Raw genomic sequence first — 16,517 nt, forward strand, 5'->3', positions numbered from 1 at the left:
CCGCTAAAACCCAAAATTAAACGAACTCATATCCGGCTCGACAAACGCAATCGCAGGTGGTGGCTGCTGCTTCTTCACTTGTGTAGCCGTCAGGGGCGCGTCAAACGACCGGAGAGTCTTGTTAAACGTTGTTGCCAAGCTCAACTGTGACTTATCCTTCGTGTCCCATGCCACCCGATTCGTCGCGGTGTCAAACTTAACAAAGCTCCAGTTCTTCAACACTGCGAGAGCGAGATACTCGCAGCCCATCCGCTCATATATCTGCGCCACGTTTACAATCGCGTCAAACTCCTCCGCCGGGGATACCTCCGCTGAGCCGTGCAAATAGTGCACGTCCTTGTGGCGCAAGTTTGCAAAGAGAATGAGCAAGAGCGGGTCGTGCTGGAGGAAGTTTTGGCTGCCACGTTCCACACGCGCGCACTGCACGGCCGTCAAGTCCGCAACCATGTCTGCAGGCACGCGGAGCAACAGCTGGATGGCCTTGCGCTTGTCGCCAAGGATCCAGAACACCCAGCTAGTGGTCCAACGGTCGCCTAGCACCACCGCCTCTGGCAATACCTCGGTTTCAAGGAGTGCGCGCAACGCAGGGCCGCTGTCGCCATCGTAGACGCGTGCGACTGCAATCGCAAGCGCAATGTCGTCCATCTTGCGCGCAATAACCGAACAGGCATCCTTGATGCTGTCGGCGAGGAGAAAGAAGCAGGCCGAGTCGACGTAGCGATGCTTCCCCAAGAGCACAAACGCGTTCTTCAATGCAGCGGTCCGCCAGCGCTCGATCCTGAAATCGTTCTTGAGGAACAGCATCATCTTCAGCTGCTCCGGGTGCCCCACACATGTCTTCCACAAGCCGAGCCAGATCTGCTTCCGCTTCAATGAGAGGTAGAAGATTCCGCAGCCGGCGGGGCTGCGCGCGCGTGTAAACTCCGCGCGCGCGACCGCTTCAAAGTGCTGTGCAAGGCTGTCGCGCGGCAACCAGTACGCGAGACCCGTCGCCTTCGCGGACGCCCAGCCCTCGGGCCCCGCCACACTGCGGGTAAGCTGGAGCAACGCCTCCTTATTCTCGCTGTGCAACGCCCAGTTAATGTCGCGGATCGAAACCGCCTCCTGTGTCGCGCGGTGGTACTGGTACAACTTCAAGCCGATGAAAAACCGAAGCCCGTTCACGTCCAACGAGCGGCTATGCTTCTCGATCTCGAGGAGAATCTCCACGACCGACACCAACGTAGACTGTTGGTGGCGTGTGAGGTATGGAAGTGAGACCCTGGTTAACTTCTGGACTAATGCCAGCGAAAACGCGTCATTAAAATCTGTAAACTTTTCGAGCGTGAGTTTGCGGAGATCCGTGTCGAACAAATGGTCGTACTTCTTCTTGCCCACGGGCGTGCTAATCCCACTCTGCGCGACACTATTCTCACCGCTGCCGTGGGGCGAAAGCGAGCCCTGTAGGTCGAGCGACTTCTCAAGGTTGAGGCCAAGGGTCGATTGAATATCGTTGAGCGACGCGTTTGGGTCGAGGTCGAGCTTCCGGAGAAACTTGTACAACCGGAGCAACACCGTCTTCACGAGCTCGCTCTGGTTGAGGAACAAGCATTGGATGAGAAACTGAGGGTGGTACACCGGGAGCGGGCCGTTGAGCACTGCACACAAGTGGAAGATGTCGTTGTGCGTGATAATGCGCGAGCTTAAGGACTTTGCGGTGACAGGGTCGTGTGTGAGGTCTAGCTGGCGGTCCGAAACGAAGAACTGGTTGCCCGCCGCGACCACGAGGGTCCCGTCCTTGAGCCAAAGTGAGTCGCCAATTGTGTGGGTGGTGTAGTCGATATCAATGCGTTTAATGGGAGTGAATGATGGCATGCTGTTGGTGTAATCGTAGCGGAGTTGGCAGTACATGAGGATGTGTGAAGCAAAACCGACTGAAAGTATGCTCTGGGAGCCATTGGTACTGGTCCAATCCAAGTCAATGGCCGGAGTTGTGGATAAAACCGAAGCGGAAGTGAAAGTCGAAGGCGAAGCAGTAGGCGAAGCAGTAAGCGAAGCAGTAGGCGTGGGTGTGGTTATGCGGGGCGTAAGAGGGACCTTGAATGTAGCAGAAGGACTTGTATGCACATCAGTTTTATCTCCCCGTACATCGTTCTCCTCAAACATCTCCTCGTACTCTAAAACCTTCCTCTGTGTATCCCAAATCGTCAAACTCCTCCCCTGAGCATCCACAATCGCCACCTTCTTTACCGACGACCCCCTCAACGCCGAGACATCCACCATTCCCGTCTCTAACCGGCACGTCTCAATCCACGAAATTGAATCCCCTACCATGGCGGAAAAGCTCCGGAAGACTCCGTTCCTGTCAATCACCGAAAGCACATCACGATTGTTTTCATTGTTCAAGTCAACCTTCCAACCCACAGGGTCCACGATGGCAAGCCGGTGGATGGTTTCAATTTCCGGCAACGGGTCCACGGGAAACTCAGAAATAGAGTACGTCCTCAAGTCGACTTCCCAGGAGCGCACCAGTTCGTCGTAAATGGCCACCACATGCACAAGGCCCTTGTCTGCCTCCGGGAGGTCCAAAAAGCAGAGGGGATCACCGGCATCCAACGGTAGGGATGCTCTGAGTTGAGCAATCTTTGCGCACGCGTCCCAAAGCTGGATACCATCGCACAAAAGAGCAACAACCTGCGGCCGGGTTCCGTCGTCCAAGATCACGGCCTTGCGGATGGGCGAGGCGGTGAAAACAAGCGACTTTTTGGCAAGTGTTGTTCCGGTGTAGCCTTCGGACGAATGGAGGGACAAGGGTACCCACACGCAGTTCTCGTTGAAGCGCGAGATAGAGAGCATCGCCGAGCCGTCGAACGTGCGAAGCACCTGCTGGACTGACTTAGTGTGCCCCGTGAACATGTGTTCGAGATTAAGGTCGACAAAGCCGTTCGAGGCTCCCTCGTGGTGCAGGGGCGTGTTGGGTATAGCGTCGACGTCAGCAGTCTCATCAACGGGACCAGAAGCATTCTCGGAGGAGGCTCCATTGGAACCATCTATTGTTTTGGAGGTTGCCTTATTAGCAGTGCCGGGAGCATTCCCAGAGGAGGTTCCGTTGGAGATGTTGGTCGAATTGGAGACCAGGGCATCGCTAGAGATCATGGTTGCGTTTCCATTTCTGTTCCTGCCCCTTCCCAACTTTGCAAGATTCAACGAATTATGCCTTATTGTCCCTCCTACCAAATCGTGCACTACAATGGACAAATCGCCATTATCCCTCACAAGCGGCTCGGCAAAGACCACTAGCTTTGCCGATTTGGGAAACGTGGCGGCCATGATTCGCCTCTCGGCAACTTGGTCAAACGTGACAAGCTTTGGGGGATCCAGAGCCACGTTGCTCACATGGTAGACTCTTACTTGGCCGTCCTTCACCACCAAAACAACATCGGAAAAGCCAAGAAGCAGCTTGTCGAGCACCAACACAAAGCCAGTTCCAAATGCAAGGGACCCCCATTGTGAGACGTTATGAAAGCAGTCAACCTCATAACTCGCCCATACACGCAAGACCCCGTCGACAGCCACCGTATACAACGTTTCGGTGCCGGAGCCGTTAGATCTCCACCGGAGGCTGGTGACACACGCTGGATGCTTCAAGTATACGAGGTCGAAGAATGTGAGCTCAGAATCAAACGAATTGCGATTCCAAACCTTGACCAAGCGGTCGTACTTGGAAATAACCGCGATCTGCGTCGCCTGCGGCGTGAGTTTGACCATGTACACGGGGTTTGGCTGTTCCATCGACCAGCACAAGCTGTGTAGGGTTACACCAAATTCGTCACGAAAGCTCCATAACGCGAGCGACGCATCGGAGCCTACTACCAAATCGGTATTCCCCCAGTGGAGGCAATTGACAGACGAATTGTCGCGTGGGTTAACCACGGTGATGTCGGGGATCCAGCGCGGCAGTGCCATATACTCCTGTGCGGGGCGGAACACTGCAACCTGCGCACCGACCGCGACGGCAATTCGACCGCTGCGTGCGTGTATGTCCACCGCACGCGCATCGCCCGGGAGGTAGATCGTCTGGAGGTTGCACAAATCACTGGAAAGTACTATCAAGTTGTTGCCCGAGCAGTATGCGAGAAGCGAATGTGTCTTCCATTTCGCCTGGGCAGTGGCCTGTACGGTGGCATTGGGTTCCCCTGGAATGAAATTGAGCGTCATATATGCCGAATGGGAGTAAGGTGGCAGAGAGGGCTGAGACAAGGCCTGATATGCGAAAGGGATATTGCTATTTCTGCCTGCAGGTCGTGGCGGCACCAGCATGATGGGATGCGGGGAGGCCGACCTGGGATGTATTAGAGGAACGGTGTGAGGTGAGTGGAGTACTTTGGAGTTGATCCATTTCCGAGCTTGGTCTATAAAAAAGTTATGGACTAAGAAGTGGTTATATGACTGGGGACTCTGTTAGATGGGATGTAGGAATTGGCAACATCTGGCCTGGAATGAAGGATTGAAATATGGCCCTTTTATTCATGGAGTTGAAGTATTCAGATTACCCACTTTAGTTGATGGGTTAGTGAAAATGGATAAATCCAGAAATAAGGATTTATGAGGTCCATGCTAGAAGTCAGTACCGAGCCAGCTCTGAAAGCTATAAATTAAGCGTCCATAAATTAAGCATCCATAAATTAAGCAGCTGTCTTTAGTGCAACCATTTTTCAAGGGAATATACACTTGGTGTGTCGATACCTCAGCCATGGCCCTCTATCTAGCACTGCTAGAACATCGAGAAAGATCAATCAATTATGAAGTGCGAAGATGGCATCCCCGACTCTAAGCACATCTTGGAAGAGACAGTTGTTTGGAAAAATGACGTCATACGGTACGAAATCTAATACCAAAACGTACCTTGTCACTCATTCCCAAGTCTGATACAATAACTATGCATACACTGTCTAGACTGGGGAGTTGAAGTTTGAACCGGGATTTTATAGGACAGATAAGTATACCTCAGATGCTTCCGCCCTCCAAAACTCTGGTCACAACCAGATAACTAGGCATCAATACAACGTCTTTCAGCCAAATACAATCTCTACCCCTGATTTCACATCTCTTCCCCATCCCAGCACCTATATTATCGTTAGATAGAGTCATATATACAAGCTAACGCCACAGCGAATAAATTACCCATAGGTTATTTACCATTCAACTTTCTCAACTTCAGAACCTCGTCTTCGGCGTTAAAATCACCACTAGAGAGCTTCGAGTACGTTTCGTCGTACTTCCCGGTGGATAACGGCCCGTTCCCCCTGATACGCTTGCGCATGTCGATCATGCCGCGCTTACAGTCCATGAAAGCTTTAAACTGATTGACACAGAGCTCGGGCAAGTCACGCGCCAACTCCGACTTCAGCAAACAGTCCTTGGGAGAGTTTCGCTCTATGAGCACACACGGCGATCTCTGTAAGCAAATAGCCACCGCCTTTTTTTGATCGTTACAACTGAACCGGTTAGTACCTGCAATAGAATTTTGTAGCGGAATCGACTTACCTGGCGCCCATTATAGATTGTAGTGGTTTGGTCAGCTGGTTGAAAGCGCAGCGCCTGACAAATCTGATAACTGCCGATTCTGCAGGATGAAAAACTTGGCAAGTGCATGATTCGTATTACTCCCCACGATTTTCTCAAACTAACGATAAATGCCACCGATTTGGGCTGCAAAATAAAGAGTTCTCCGGACCGTCCACTTTACTTGATATGTAACAAAAAGCGATAAATTGTCAGACAAGGCCATGGGGCTGTCTCCTTAACTATCCCGTGATGCAAGAGCGTGCTGTTACCACATATGCCGGAGGGCTAAAGTCTCCCTAGGCAGATGGGCAAGCCCAGCTATGATTTCCTATATTGGTGCCGCTTATCATTTAAAACCAAAGTCTTGAGACTGGACGGATAGACATCGTCCTCGAGTGTAAGTCCAGTTTCGGTAACATCTAATTCTTCTAGACCTTCGGGAAATACCAATGAGTACAGTTCAAGAGGTACCTTCTTAAGTGAGAGAACCTTCAAGCATTCAGGAAACCTAATGTATTGCGGACGGTTACACCGGAACGGATTACCGGCCAATAAGAGCCTCTCTAGTGTTTGGGATAACTTTGGCACGAAAGAAAGCGTGGTAAGCTGGCTATATTCGATTCCCAAGGAAATGAGAGTTTGGGGGAAAACAATGGCATTCACAGCGGCGGAATTGAGACTAGACTCAAGAATGTTGAGCGTTTCCAAGCCTTCCGGTAGCGTGAGATCGAATTCGTGTAGCAGGTGAACGGAAAAGGTGAGGGAACTAAGGGACGGAGGAACATACACCCCTGAAAGGGACTTGAGTTCGTAACTGCTGAGGTAAAAGTGTCTTAGCGTGGATGGGAGGGCGATGCCCGTGATATCTAACGCCGTGTCGTAGCTGCTTTTCAAGCGAAACGTCTTTATACCGGGAGGGAACGTCATCTGGTTGAACGCCGAAACGGAAAACGTCTCCAACTCCTCTATTGAGAACTCTATGAGCAGAGGAGGAAGGCTGGTAAATATCTCGGGTGTCATATTCACCCCACTGAGACTTAAACTTTCTAGCGAGTCCGGGTACTGGAGCAACGAGTAGGATGTGGCGTGGAGGTTTGCGTTTATGCGAATCTCAAGCCTTTTAATCCTGCTCGGGAGCACCAACGACCCCCAGTCTAGATGCGAGGACGATAAGCAAAGGTCGTGGATATTCCCGAATTGGGAAAGCTCTGCGAGTTCTGGCTCCTGCGTGAGACTAAACACATATGACGCATTGAGCTGGTTGAACAGTTTGAGCCTGGTCACCGCTTCGGGTGTGAGATTGAGCATGCCCGTGGAAAAGAGGTGGATGGACCCAATGTCGGGGATGACTGACAGCAATTCGGCATCGCTGGCAAAGGCTTCAAACTCTTTGTAGCTCATATAGGTGAGCGATTCATCAATTGGCAGCGGGTTCCAGTGGATCACTAGCTTTGAGTAGTAACAGTTTGTGGCGACGCCCTTGAAGACTGGAGATTCGAAGAAGGGAAGCATGTACTCTTTGGGAAGAAGGGCAAACACACGGGCTACCACCTCAGTGGGTAGCTGAGATAGCCTTGTGAAGTCGACATTATTGGGCATCTAATGGTGGCTAAAATTGCGCGGCGAATGTCTTGTACGTCTCTGAGAGCCTAGATTTAGGATATTGTTCACAGTTAAAACCCGCATACACACGTGATGATAAGAGTTTAGGCTTTTCTGCCTGACAAATATCAGTTATCTTGGCTTCCTGCTGAAGGAAAATGAGGTATGTATTATATAATTATTTGTATTATTTATTTCATTGGTTGAAAATCTGAAATTAGAAGCACCCATCAAATAGCAAGCTTCGAAGTCTTCTCAACCTTGGGCCTGTATTCGACCGAAGGGTATATACCGATAATCAAGTTTACGGCTGCCATCTCCTACAACATGGATGATATATCGATAGTAATATTGAATACGTGTAACGTTGAGGTAAATTACGAATCCTACAGGCAAAAGCGAATAGCGGTGTATACCCACGACGATCTTTACCTTTTGTATCATATTCGGTTACACTGCCTTTTTGGTACGTTCCAGTTGCGCACCAATAAACCTGTTGCACAACTGCTTCTGCAACAAGTAGTTAGCATACGCAAATAATGTGATAACCACGTAGATGGCGAATCTAGGAAGCGCTGGGACGTTCAAAAAGGGGTAAGGAAAGGTTGCCAATTTCAATGAGTGTTCGAGCCAGTACCAGTACCCGACAGAAATGACAGCACATTCCCGGAGAACCACCCTGTCCGAAACCGTCCAGGATGGCATGAACAACCAGCAATCCAACACCAAACTGGTAATAGGCATTAAGTGGATCGCAAGATCAAGGGGCACTGGTGGTATCATACCCTCTACGGCAATCATATCGACAGCAAAGAACCGCAATGGCCAGTACACTCCGGCAACTATACTTTCAAGGGTCAAGGCAACGACATGAACCTGGTTTTTCGCATAAAACAAGCCTTGTTGCTTGGTGATATGGGCCACTGCACCGAGGAAGAAATATACCATGGACACAACCAACGAGAGGTTGGTGAGAAACTGGAACTGGCCACCGCTCTTCAAGGCTGGTGGGAGCTCCACAAACGAGAGAAGATAGAAGCCGTAGGCCCCGATAAGGAAGGACACGATGTTCAAGACAAGCGCGGTTGGGTTGCCCACAGTTCTCATATTGAAATAGCGTAGCGTAAGGTGTTAGTATGATCGACTTGCGCGATTGGTTGGGGGAGGGCCTCTTTATATAGAGTCACCTACCTTTCTAGAAAAGCGTGATGCATGTCAGTGGGAGGCTAACGACCCTAGAACGGACCTTTCACCCTATCTGCATGTGTTTAATTTGATAAACGCGGGGACTGGAGAGCTGTAACACCAGAAGGGGCAAGCGGCAGGATGCCGGATTCTCCGAGTATCGTGTAATCTGCAGTCCCAAGGAGAACGGGCAATAACTAATGTAAGTATTAGAGGATTATCCTGTATTGGTGAATTGTTAACTGTTTGTATTTTAATCAAGCGGGTTACGGCCAATAAATACACTATATACAACTAGTGGAGCATGTGCCACTTAGAAAACCATTGAAGATACCGGTACTGGTTGTGGTCGCCCTCCATGCCGTAGACAAACGGTGAAAAATGCCAGTAGAACCCGATCGTAGTGGCGTATAACGCCAAATAGACCGGAGGCTTCACATAGTGCGTGTGGCCCACAAAGTAGTCCAAGACAAACACCAACACAAAGGTGGCAAAGTAGAGCGATGGAAGGTAGTGGTGCACGTACGTGACTCGGCCCATGATAGCGAACGGATAAAAGTTAAAGAGCCAGCCCAAGAACGGGAACACACCGCCCACCAAGAACTGCTCAAACTGGACATTGTCGAGACGGAGCAGCTGTCTCTGGTAATTGTAGATCTTGGATGCGACAATGGCCAAGAAAACACCCAAGGAAGCAGTTGAAGCAAGCGTCGTGAAGGGATGCGACAACATGTAGTATCTCACGGACTTAGCACTCCAGCTACACATGCGCAAGCCAATGTTAACGGACGGCCACTGCCACCAGGAGGACGCCAAGTCATCGTTCTTGTTCGGATCCAGCACCAAGGCATTGTTGGACGCCATCATCGCAAAGTTCAAGAGCACAAAGTCCTTAAAGAAGCGTGAGCTGGGTGGAATGTAGTCCTGGACCAGCGGAAGCACCAGGTTCTCGTGCAGCTCGACGTTCCACCACGTGGCCTTGTCTCTGGAGATCCAGGAGTTCTTGCAGACCACCTCACCCTGGTCGAACCCCCACTTTGGCAACGCCAAGCCGGTAGTGGCGAGGTAGCAGCCCATTTCCAAGTGTCTCAAGCGGAAGTTAGTGGAGAGCGGGTGGAACGCGGTATCGTCTTCCTGCAACTGTTCTACGATCTCCACCACCCAGTAGTCGTTCCCATCCTTGAAGGCGTTTCTGTCGCCGTAGCCACTCACTTCGTACGAGCTCTTAGACATGGGCGCCTTGATAGGATGCGAGTGAAGGTTTCCACCGGTGGAGTTGTGCACCAAGCGGATGACCTGGCCGTCCTGGATGAGCGAGGTTGTCGGTAAGCCGTCAAACTCCTGGTGCGGCGGGTACACGATCCACACGTTGTTTTCATCCTTGTGGCCATACGTGGTGATCTGTCTCTGCTTGGAGCCTTCCGGGTAAAGGTGTTGGTGAGAGTGGAGAAGGTTCGACGAGAGACCGTGCGAGCGGAGGGTCACGGCGGAGCCCAACGCCAAGGATCTAGGGGCGGTGAGGTCGATGTCAGTGTTTCGGAGGTTGGCCTGGAACAAAGACGACATGGACCCGTTACCGGTGCCCGACTTGTTCAAGATCATAAAGTGCAATTTGAAGGAGATGAGGTAGACCACGAGGGGAATCACGATTAGCGTGGCCACCCTGATCGCCCAATGCGAGTAGTAGCGGGCCCGGGAGAGACCGAGGTCAAAGTGCTTGCGCCCCAAATCGTACAACACGTAGCAGCCGTAGGTGGCGGTCACAAACAAGCCGACCCATTTGACACTGCACACACAGCCAATGGATACACCGGAAAGTACGAGCCATGCGTACCATGAAAACGTAAACTCCTTTCCGCTGGCCCTGAGACGGTGCACCTGGGTCATGCAGAAGAAGGTGCTGACGGTGAATGCTAACAACAACGCGTCAAGCAACACAAACTTCGACAACTGCACGGAAAGGGTCTCGAAGCAGGTCATGATGACCACAAGCCAGCTGGCCCACTTCCCGCTCGCAAGCTGCAAGTTTTCCATCGTCAAGTACGCAAACATCGGCACCAACCCACCGACCACCGCCTGGAAGAGCCGCATTGATCTGAAATCTACGTGGTCTGGGAAGCTGCTACCGCTGTCAAACTCAAACTCTCCAGAAAAGTTTGCGAGCCAGCCAGAAAATGCCACGAGCATTTTTCCCAACGGTGGGTGTACGTCAAAGTAGAATTCGCGTTTGAGGTAGTATGCGCCGAACTTGCCGAAATGCGCCTCATCCCACACAACCAGCTTTGACAAGCCGATCTTGTACGCTCTGACAAGGAAGGACGCAAGGAAGATTAAGAGCGGGATAAAGAGCTTGGAGTAGTTTGTCTGCGCCGCTAGGAGCGCAAGCTCGTACTCTGTGTCCTCATTCATACCGTCGTAGTAGTATGGCTCAGGCTCGACTTCGTCTAGCCCTTCCCCGATGTCCAAACCGGACGTTTTGGCAATGATGGTTTCAACTTGCTCGTCTATCGCCTCCGAGGCTCCGCGAAACTTCAAGGACATGGCAATGGTTGAGAAAGAAAAGAGGCGGCGTTTGATATTTGTTGACGTGCTTTTTGACGTGTAGTGCCACGCCGGCGTGTAATTGCCGGCACGTGATATGTAGTCCTACACGAAAGATTTCGAATTGGTCGCACTTGGGCTTAGAGAGGGCAGGCCAAAAATTGGCAGCGGCATCGGAAAGGGGATTAATCCGGGATTAAACCATATTAAAGAGCCATCTGCGACAGTACTTTCAGCTAGAAAATAGTTGTGACCTTTTAACTCGCTGCCCGCACCTTTGCCTCAACCGCACAAAAGTTCCACGCTCTTGTGCAGGACAAAAGCTGATACCATACTTTGTCGCGCCGTGTCAACCGCTGAGAATAGAACGAGCTAGAACCGTATAGACAAGTAAGATGCCCTCTGCGTACGTGTGTTATACCTTGATTTCCAGGACGCTGGTGCCTGGCGTGACCTGGATGTTACTGACGGCCACAACTTGGCGGCTCATCCATTCTCCAAATCCACCTGCTCTTTACTAACTTTCCAGGATCGTCCTCGTGCAAAATGCAAGCCCGTCCACAATAACCGGCTTCCATGACCAACTTTCCAACGAATTGCCGAAAATCCTTAATAGCAACTGGCAGTTTGAGTTCAAAATCTTCAAGAACAACCCGTTCTCCAGGGTAGATCCCTCGGTGCCCACGCCCACTACCTTCTTATACACACTCTACTTGTCTTACTTTCCGCAGAAGATTATTTCCATCACCAACAACTCCACCTCCTCCATCATAACGTCTGTTGCCGTTTCCAGCTCCAATGATATCAAGACCGAATACGACAGTGACGGCGACGATGACGAGGTTCGTAAGCCAGACTTTGACGTCCCTGCGTCCCACATCATGAGCAATGCCTCTACCGGCTTGAGCAACCCCTGGGACTCCGTGCTCACCTCAAAGCTCCAGAGTTTGTGGACATTGCGCCAGGTCATCAAGGGAGATAACGGTAACGTCTACAAGCTACACGTGAACCAATTGGCGCTTACCATCCCAGACGCCGTGTCTGGTGAGCCCACCACCGTTACGCTCAGCGGCGCGCTCATCATCAAGACCGCCAACTGTTTCCTCCACGGTTCCTTCAAGGGGTTCCTCATTGAGGTGGAGTTTACGCCCAGCGACGGCCAGATCGTTGAGAGCGTTATGCGCAAGGTTGTGTTGCGTGGTTTAATGGAGCACTACAAGTTTCCTCTGGGGAAGTTGTGTCTTGAGCGGTTGAACGAATATGAGAATGTGGAAGACAAGTATGGCGATTTGTGCCACCAATATGCCCAGGCGTTGCAGTTTTAGATGAAACAACGGTATAAACACATGTGTTAAAGGTGGTGTGTGCGTCGCAGATACTCAACTTGCTGGGTTCATCTAGAGTAACGTCTTACGGTATATAGGGATCTCGATTCTTCCTCTCTTTGTATATATCTTACATCTAGCTATTCTCTCATACCTAACTATTCTCTCACCTAACTATTCTCTCACATCTAGCAACCGGTATCCATTACTTGCAGAGCAACATTTGCACATCAATCTGCATCCTCGGGTATGCCAGTCTGACTCCTTCTTTCCACCCGTCGAAGTTTTCGAACACGTTGCCATGCACGTGCAAGTCGTCCAAGCAGGCGGGAAAGTCCAAGTGTTGCATGGCCTGCTCAGACAAACGGTTGTTGCATAATCTCAAACACAGTAACATGAGAGGAAGCTGGATAGCATTGATTGATGCAAGCCTGTTATGATCAAGCTCTAACCGACGGAGACTGTCCGGAAAATAGACATTGGCCATACTGGATATTTGATTTTTCAGGAGAACCAACTCTTCCAAGCGCGGTGGGAATTCAACGCTTTTCAACAAAGTTATCTTGTTGTCATCAAGGCTCAATCTAAGAAGACTGTCTGGAAAATAGACATTAGCCAAGCTGGATATTTGATTTCCCCGGAGATGCAAAACTTCCAAGTGTGGTGGGAACTCAACGTTTTCTAACGAATTTATCTTGTTATTAGTGGCCTCGATGTGCTTCAACCCCACCGGAAATTGGATTTCCGAAAACGAGCATACGTCTGAGCCGGTTATCTCAAAGCGGGTGAGGGATTGGGGGAGGGGATAGATGTCACGGAGAGCGGTAATAGCAATACTCTTCCAACTAAAATCTCGGATTTTCAAGTCCGGGTTATCAGCGTTGGTGATCTGGATCTTTTGGAGAGGGTTGGACGAGAGTCCAAGCTTGGTACAATTTACCGGAAGGTGAAAGTTCACCAATTCTCTTAATTGGTTATGCTCAAGGTTCACGGATTGAATACCGTCTGGTAGCGTCTTTGAAAACCGTTGGAGCTTATTGTGGCCCAAGTCCAAATCGATCAATGTTGGTGGAATATCAAGTTCCTCGACTGAGCTTAATTTATTGGACCCTAGGTTGAGAATTTGAAGCAGTGGAAGGTTTTTCAATCCCTCGACTGAGCCCAAATGATTGAACTGTAGGTAAAGTTCTCGAAGCAGTGGAAGGTTTTTCAATCCCTCGACTGACACCAAATTGTTGAAATATAGTTTGAGAACTTGAAGCAGTGGAAGGTTGAACAATCCCTTGACAGAGACCAAATTATTGGACTGTAGGTCGAGGACTTGAAGTAGCGGAAGATTTTTCAATCCCTCGACTGACACCAATTTGTTGGAGCATAGGTTGAGATTACGAAGCAGAGGAAGGTTTTTCAATCCTTCGACCGATATCAAGTTATTTTGCTCGAGGTTGAGAACTTGAAGCAGTGGGAGGTTTTTCAACCCCTCGACTGATGTCAAATTATTTCGTTCAAGGTTGAGAACTCGAAGCAGTGGAAGGTTTTTCAATCCTTTGGCCGAGGTCAATATATTGTGGCTCACATCTAAATCGATCAAGGTTTGCGGAATATTGAGTTCCTTGACCGAGGCCAATTCCGTGCTCTCTAGGTTCAAATCCTTCAAACTTGGAGGGAAGACAAAGTTTTTTGGCGGGTATATGGTAAACAACGAACGATTCCATCTGAGATTAAGACTTCGAAGCCTTTTGGGGAACTTGATTCGGCTCCATCTGGCTGTTCTTTTACCTTCATCTCTTTCGTTTAAACAACCAAGGGAGTTACCACGGAGATTGAGAATTGCTAAAGATTCTGGTAACGATTTGACGAAATCTAGCGATGTTAGCCGTGAGCTCATGATCAGTAAGGAAGCCAAGCTCGGAGGAAACTTGAGCATGCGAACCTCAGACGATGGGAGCTCCGTATGGTCTAATACCATCTCTCTGAAGCAATTTGAAAAGGTGCCCACACGAAACGTCTTCAACGGACACCAGGTGATGGATAATCTCTGTAATTTCAGAGGCAATTTCCGTTGTATGAAACTTTCAAAGTCCAGCTCCCACAGATCGTACTGCTGGTAATACGGATCCAGCCACCATAAGTCCAAATTTTCCAACAGCGAGGGAAACCTAAGCAGCTCGTCGATCTCCATCAATTCAGGGATGTTTTCTAATCGTAAATATTTCAAATTTGGTAACTTTAATTCGTTGAACCCCTCAACGGAGAAGTTCAAGACCTTCAATAGTGCCAATCTCCGTAAGGTCAAAGGGAGGTTGGCATACACCGACATCGGTCCCCAGGGGTAATGAAAGACAAATTCTTCAAGATTCGGTGGGAAACAGATTGGTTGGGAGTGAGTTAGTGGATCATCGTCATTACGCCAAGATGATTGTTTACGGATAAGTTCAAGCTTGCGGAGATTAGGAGGCAAAGGTGGAACTTTTGGATCAATCAGTGCGGATTGGACAGATATTTCTCGGATGTACTTCCAGACCAGGGGTGATGACGGCAAACTGGCCCAGTTGAAGACTTCTCCGTTGTCCATAATAAACTCTAGCATAAAGTCAGTCACAATTGAAGATGCTTTGGCGAACGCTTCTTTGTGGAAGAACTTGCTATCATTGACGTCCTCCCGTACAGAGATGGAAAGCTTTTTAATCCGAAGTTGGTCGAATGTTTCGCTGTTGGCCAACTCTTCAAACTCAGAGGACTTCATGCAAACGGCACTACTGTCCATACGGGGGACATTACTTTCATCCGGCGAGTTGCAGATGATCAATTCAAGGTTCGAGTAGTAGCATTTCCGGGCCACAGAAGCAAGGGTAGGATTCTCAGACTTCCTCAATACACCAACTAGTGGGATTGGTAGGTGGGAGAAAATTATCTCGGCAATTTCCAACGGAAGCGTATCCCAAATAGGGGGGGCGGCCCTGGCATTCATAGTAGGGGGGCGACGAAACATAGAGGATGGGAAGTAGACACGTTGCTGTCTACTGAGTGATGTAGAAGACTCTGTTTATATGGGATCTTGGTCAGTGGAAGGGAGAATGTATTTTGTAATCAATACATTTTGCGTCACCATGAGGCGTCCCAGGATACTGGGTGGACCGTCAAGGGAAACTGTAATATGCACGGAACACAGGAGCCACAGCATTGTGCAGGAAAATCCCTTATTGAAAAATGCAAGGTTAATCGCAAATAATCCACTGCATATTTAAAAATCGCAAGATATCTCAAGAATATAAAAACTCGAGGGGCTTCATAGTTATTCAATCCTTGTTGTGGTACAGGTGTTATGTGTGTTGTAGACACCCTACCCCTTATACGGAGTGGTATTACGGTTATCTTTATAGTGTATTGGAGCATCGATTCTTCCTCTATTCGTGTATAAATAATCAGAGATGTATTCTCGTAGCTGGCAAACGATATCTATTACACGTAGAGAAACATTTGCAAAGCAAGCTTCGTCCTCGGATGTGCCAGCCTGATTTATTTCCACCCACGACAATTTTCGAACGTATTGCCATGTACGTGTAAACCATCCAGCCTGGTAGAGAACTCCTGGTGTTGGATGGCTTGCTCAGACAAACGATTGTTGCATAACGCCAAAAGATTTAGCTCGGGAGGAAGCTAGCTGGTGTGGTATATCTAGTAGGTAATAGTGGATACTGTTAGCTAGCTATAAGAGAATACCTTTCCATGTAAGATATCTACTAGGGTTGTTGGTGGCCTAATATACTGAGACGGATACGATGCCAGGGTGTCCGCTTATCGGAAGTAAGGAGGTAATGGACTCCGACTTCCGTCTAGTTAAATAGCACTTTTACTACAGCTGGCATAGATCGGTATATGGTTATTAAAACTAAGCTTTAAGGTACATAGACTGTCTGTAAAACAGATGTTGGCCAAGCTGATTAGTTGATATTATCAGAGGTAATGATTTCAGGCACGATAGGAATTCAACGTTTTCTAAAGAATCTATATTGTTAGATTCAGAGTCATAACAAGTAAACTGTCTGGAAAATGGACATTAGCCAAGCTGGATATTTGATTTCCCCGGAGATGCAAAACTTCCAAGTGTGGTGGAAATTCAACGTTTTCTAACGAACTTATCTTGTTATTGGTGGCTTCGATGTGCTTCAACCCCACTGGAAATTGGATTTCTGACAACGAGCATACGTCTGAGCCGGTTATCTCAAAGCGAGTGAGGGATTGGGGGAGGGGAAAGACGTTATTGAGCGTGGTAATAGAAACTCTCCTAAAGCTTAAATCTCAGAGATTCAAATC

At 49.2% G+C, this 16,517-nt stretch overlaps 7 protein-coding genes across 7 annotated transcripts; 1 reads left to right on the plus strand and 6 right to left on the minus strand.

Moving 5' to 3' along the window:
• Window positions 1–198: 198 nt before the first annotated feature.
• Window positions 199–4,197, minus strand: BABINDRAFT_16434 (uncharacterized protein; the record flags this gene model as incomplete). The annotated part of the gene is made up of 5 exons (XM_019130249.1): window positions 199–1,314; window positions 1,405–1,926; window positions 2,107–2,934; window positions 2,994–3,003; window positions 3,173–4,197. Coding segments are annotated over 5 exons (3,501 nt in total), but the record flags the coding sequence as incomplete, so codon positions are not given.
• Window positions 4,198–5,170: 973 nt separating this feature from the next.
• Window positions 5,171–5,479, minus strand: BABINDRAFT_41543 (uncharacterized protein; the record flags this gene model as incomplete). Its single annotated transcript, XM_019132027.1, has 1 exon — window positions 5,171–5,479. A coding segment is annotated over one exon (309 nt), but the record flags the coding sequence as incomplete, so codon positions are not given.
• BABINDRAFT_163496 (uncharacterized protein) lies at window positions 5,398–7,184 on the minus strand. The gene is made up of 2 exons (XM_019129944.1): window positions 5,527–7,184; window positions 5,398–5,477 (listed from the first exon to the last, which is right to left on the minus strand). The coding sequence occupies exon 1, from the start codon at window positions 7,144–7,146 to the stop codon at window positions 5,866–5,868; it is 1,281 nt and encodes a 426-aa protein (XP_018982814.1). The 5' UTR covers window positions 7,147–7,184; the 3' UTR covers window positions 5,398–5,477; window positions 5,527–5,865.
• A 304-nt stretch (window positions 7,185–7,488) lies between these two features.
• Window positions 7,489–8,383, minus strand: BABINDRAFT_163497 (uncharacterized protein). Its single transcript, XM_019129945.1, has one exon. It carries the CDS (start codon window positions 8,254–8,256, stop codon window positions 7,600–7,602), a length of 657 nt encoding a protein of 218 aa, XP_018982815.1. The 5' UTR covers window positions 8,257–8,383; the 3' UTR covers window positions 7,489–7,599.
• A 206-nt stretch (window positions 8,384–8,589) lies between these two features.
• Window positions 8,590–10,899, minus strand: BABINDRAFT_163498 (glycosyltransferase family 39 protein). The gene has a single exon (XM_019129946.1). It carries the CDS (start codon window positions 10,873–10,875, stop codon window positions 8,629–8,631), a length of 2,247 nt encoding a protein of 748 aa, XP_018982816.1. The 5' UTR covers window positions 10,876–10,899; the 3' UTR covers window positions 8,590–8,628.
• Window positions 10,900–11,270: 371 nt separating this feature from the next.
• MED20 (Med20p) lies at window positions 11,271–12,200 on the plus strand (the record flags this gene model as incomplete). The annotated part of the gene is made up of 2 exons (XM_019130629.1): window positions 11,271–11,281; window positions 11,405–12,200. 2 exons carry the CDS (start codon window positions 11,271–11,273, stop codon window positions 12,198–12,200), a joined length of 807 nt encoding a protein of 268 aa, XP_018982817.1.
• Window positions 12,201–12,405: 205 nt separating this feature from the next.
• On the minus strand, window positions 12,406–15,171 carry BABINDRAFT_10126 (uncharacterized protein; the record flags this gene model as incomplete). The annotated part of the gene is made up of 2 exons (XM_019126688.1): window positions 12,406–13,374; window positions 13,777–15,171. 2 exons carry the CDS (start codon window positions 15,169–15,171, stop codon window positions 12,406–12,408), a joined length of 2,364 nt encoding a protein of 787 aa, XP_018982818.1.
• Window positions 15,172–16,517: the final 1,346 nt, after the last annotated feature.

The sequence above is a fragment of the Babjeviella inositovora genome (genome assembly GCF_001661335.1).
Source record: "Babjeviella inositovora NRRL Y-12698 unplaced genomic scaffold BABINscaffold_15, whole genome shotgun sequence".
NCBI lineage: Eukaryota > Fungi > Ascomycota > Pichiomycetes > Serinales > Babjeviella > Babjeviella inositovora.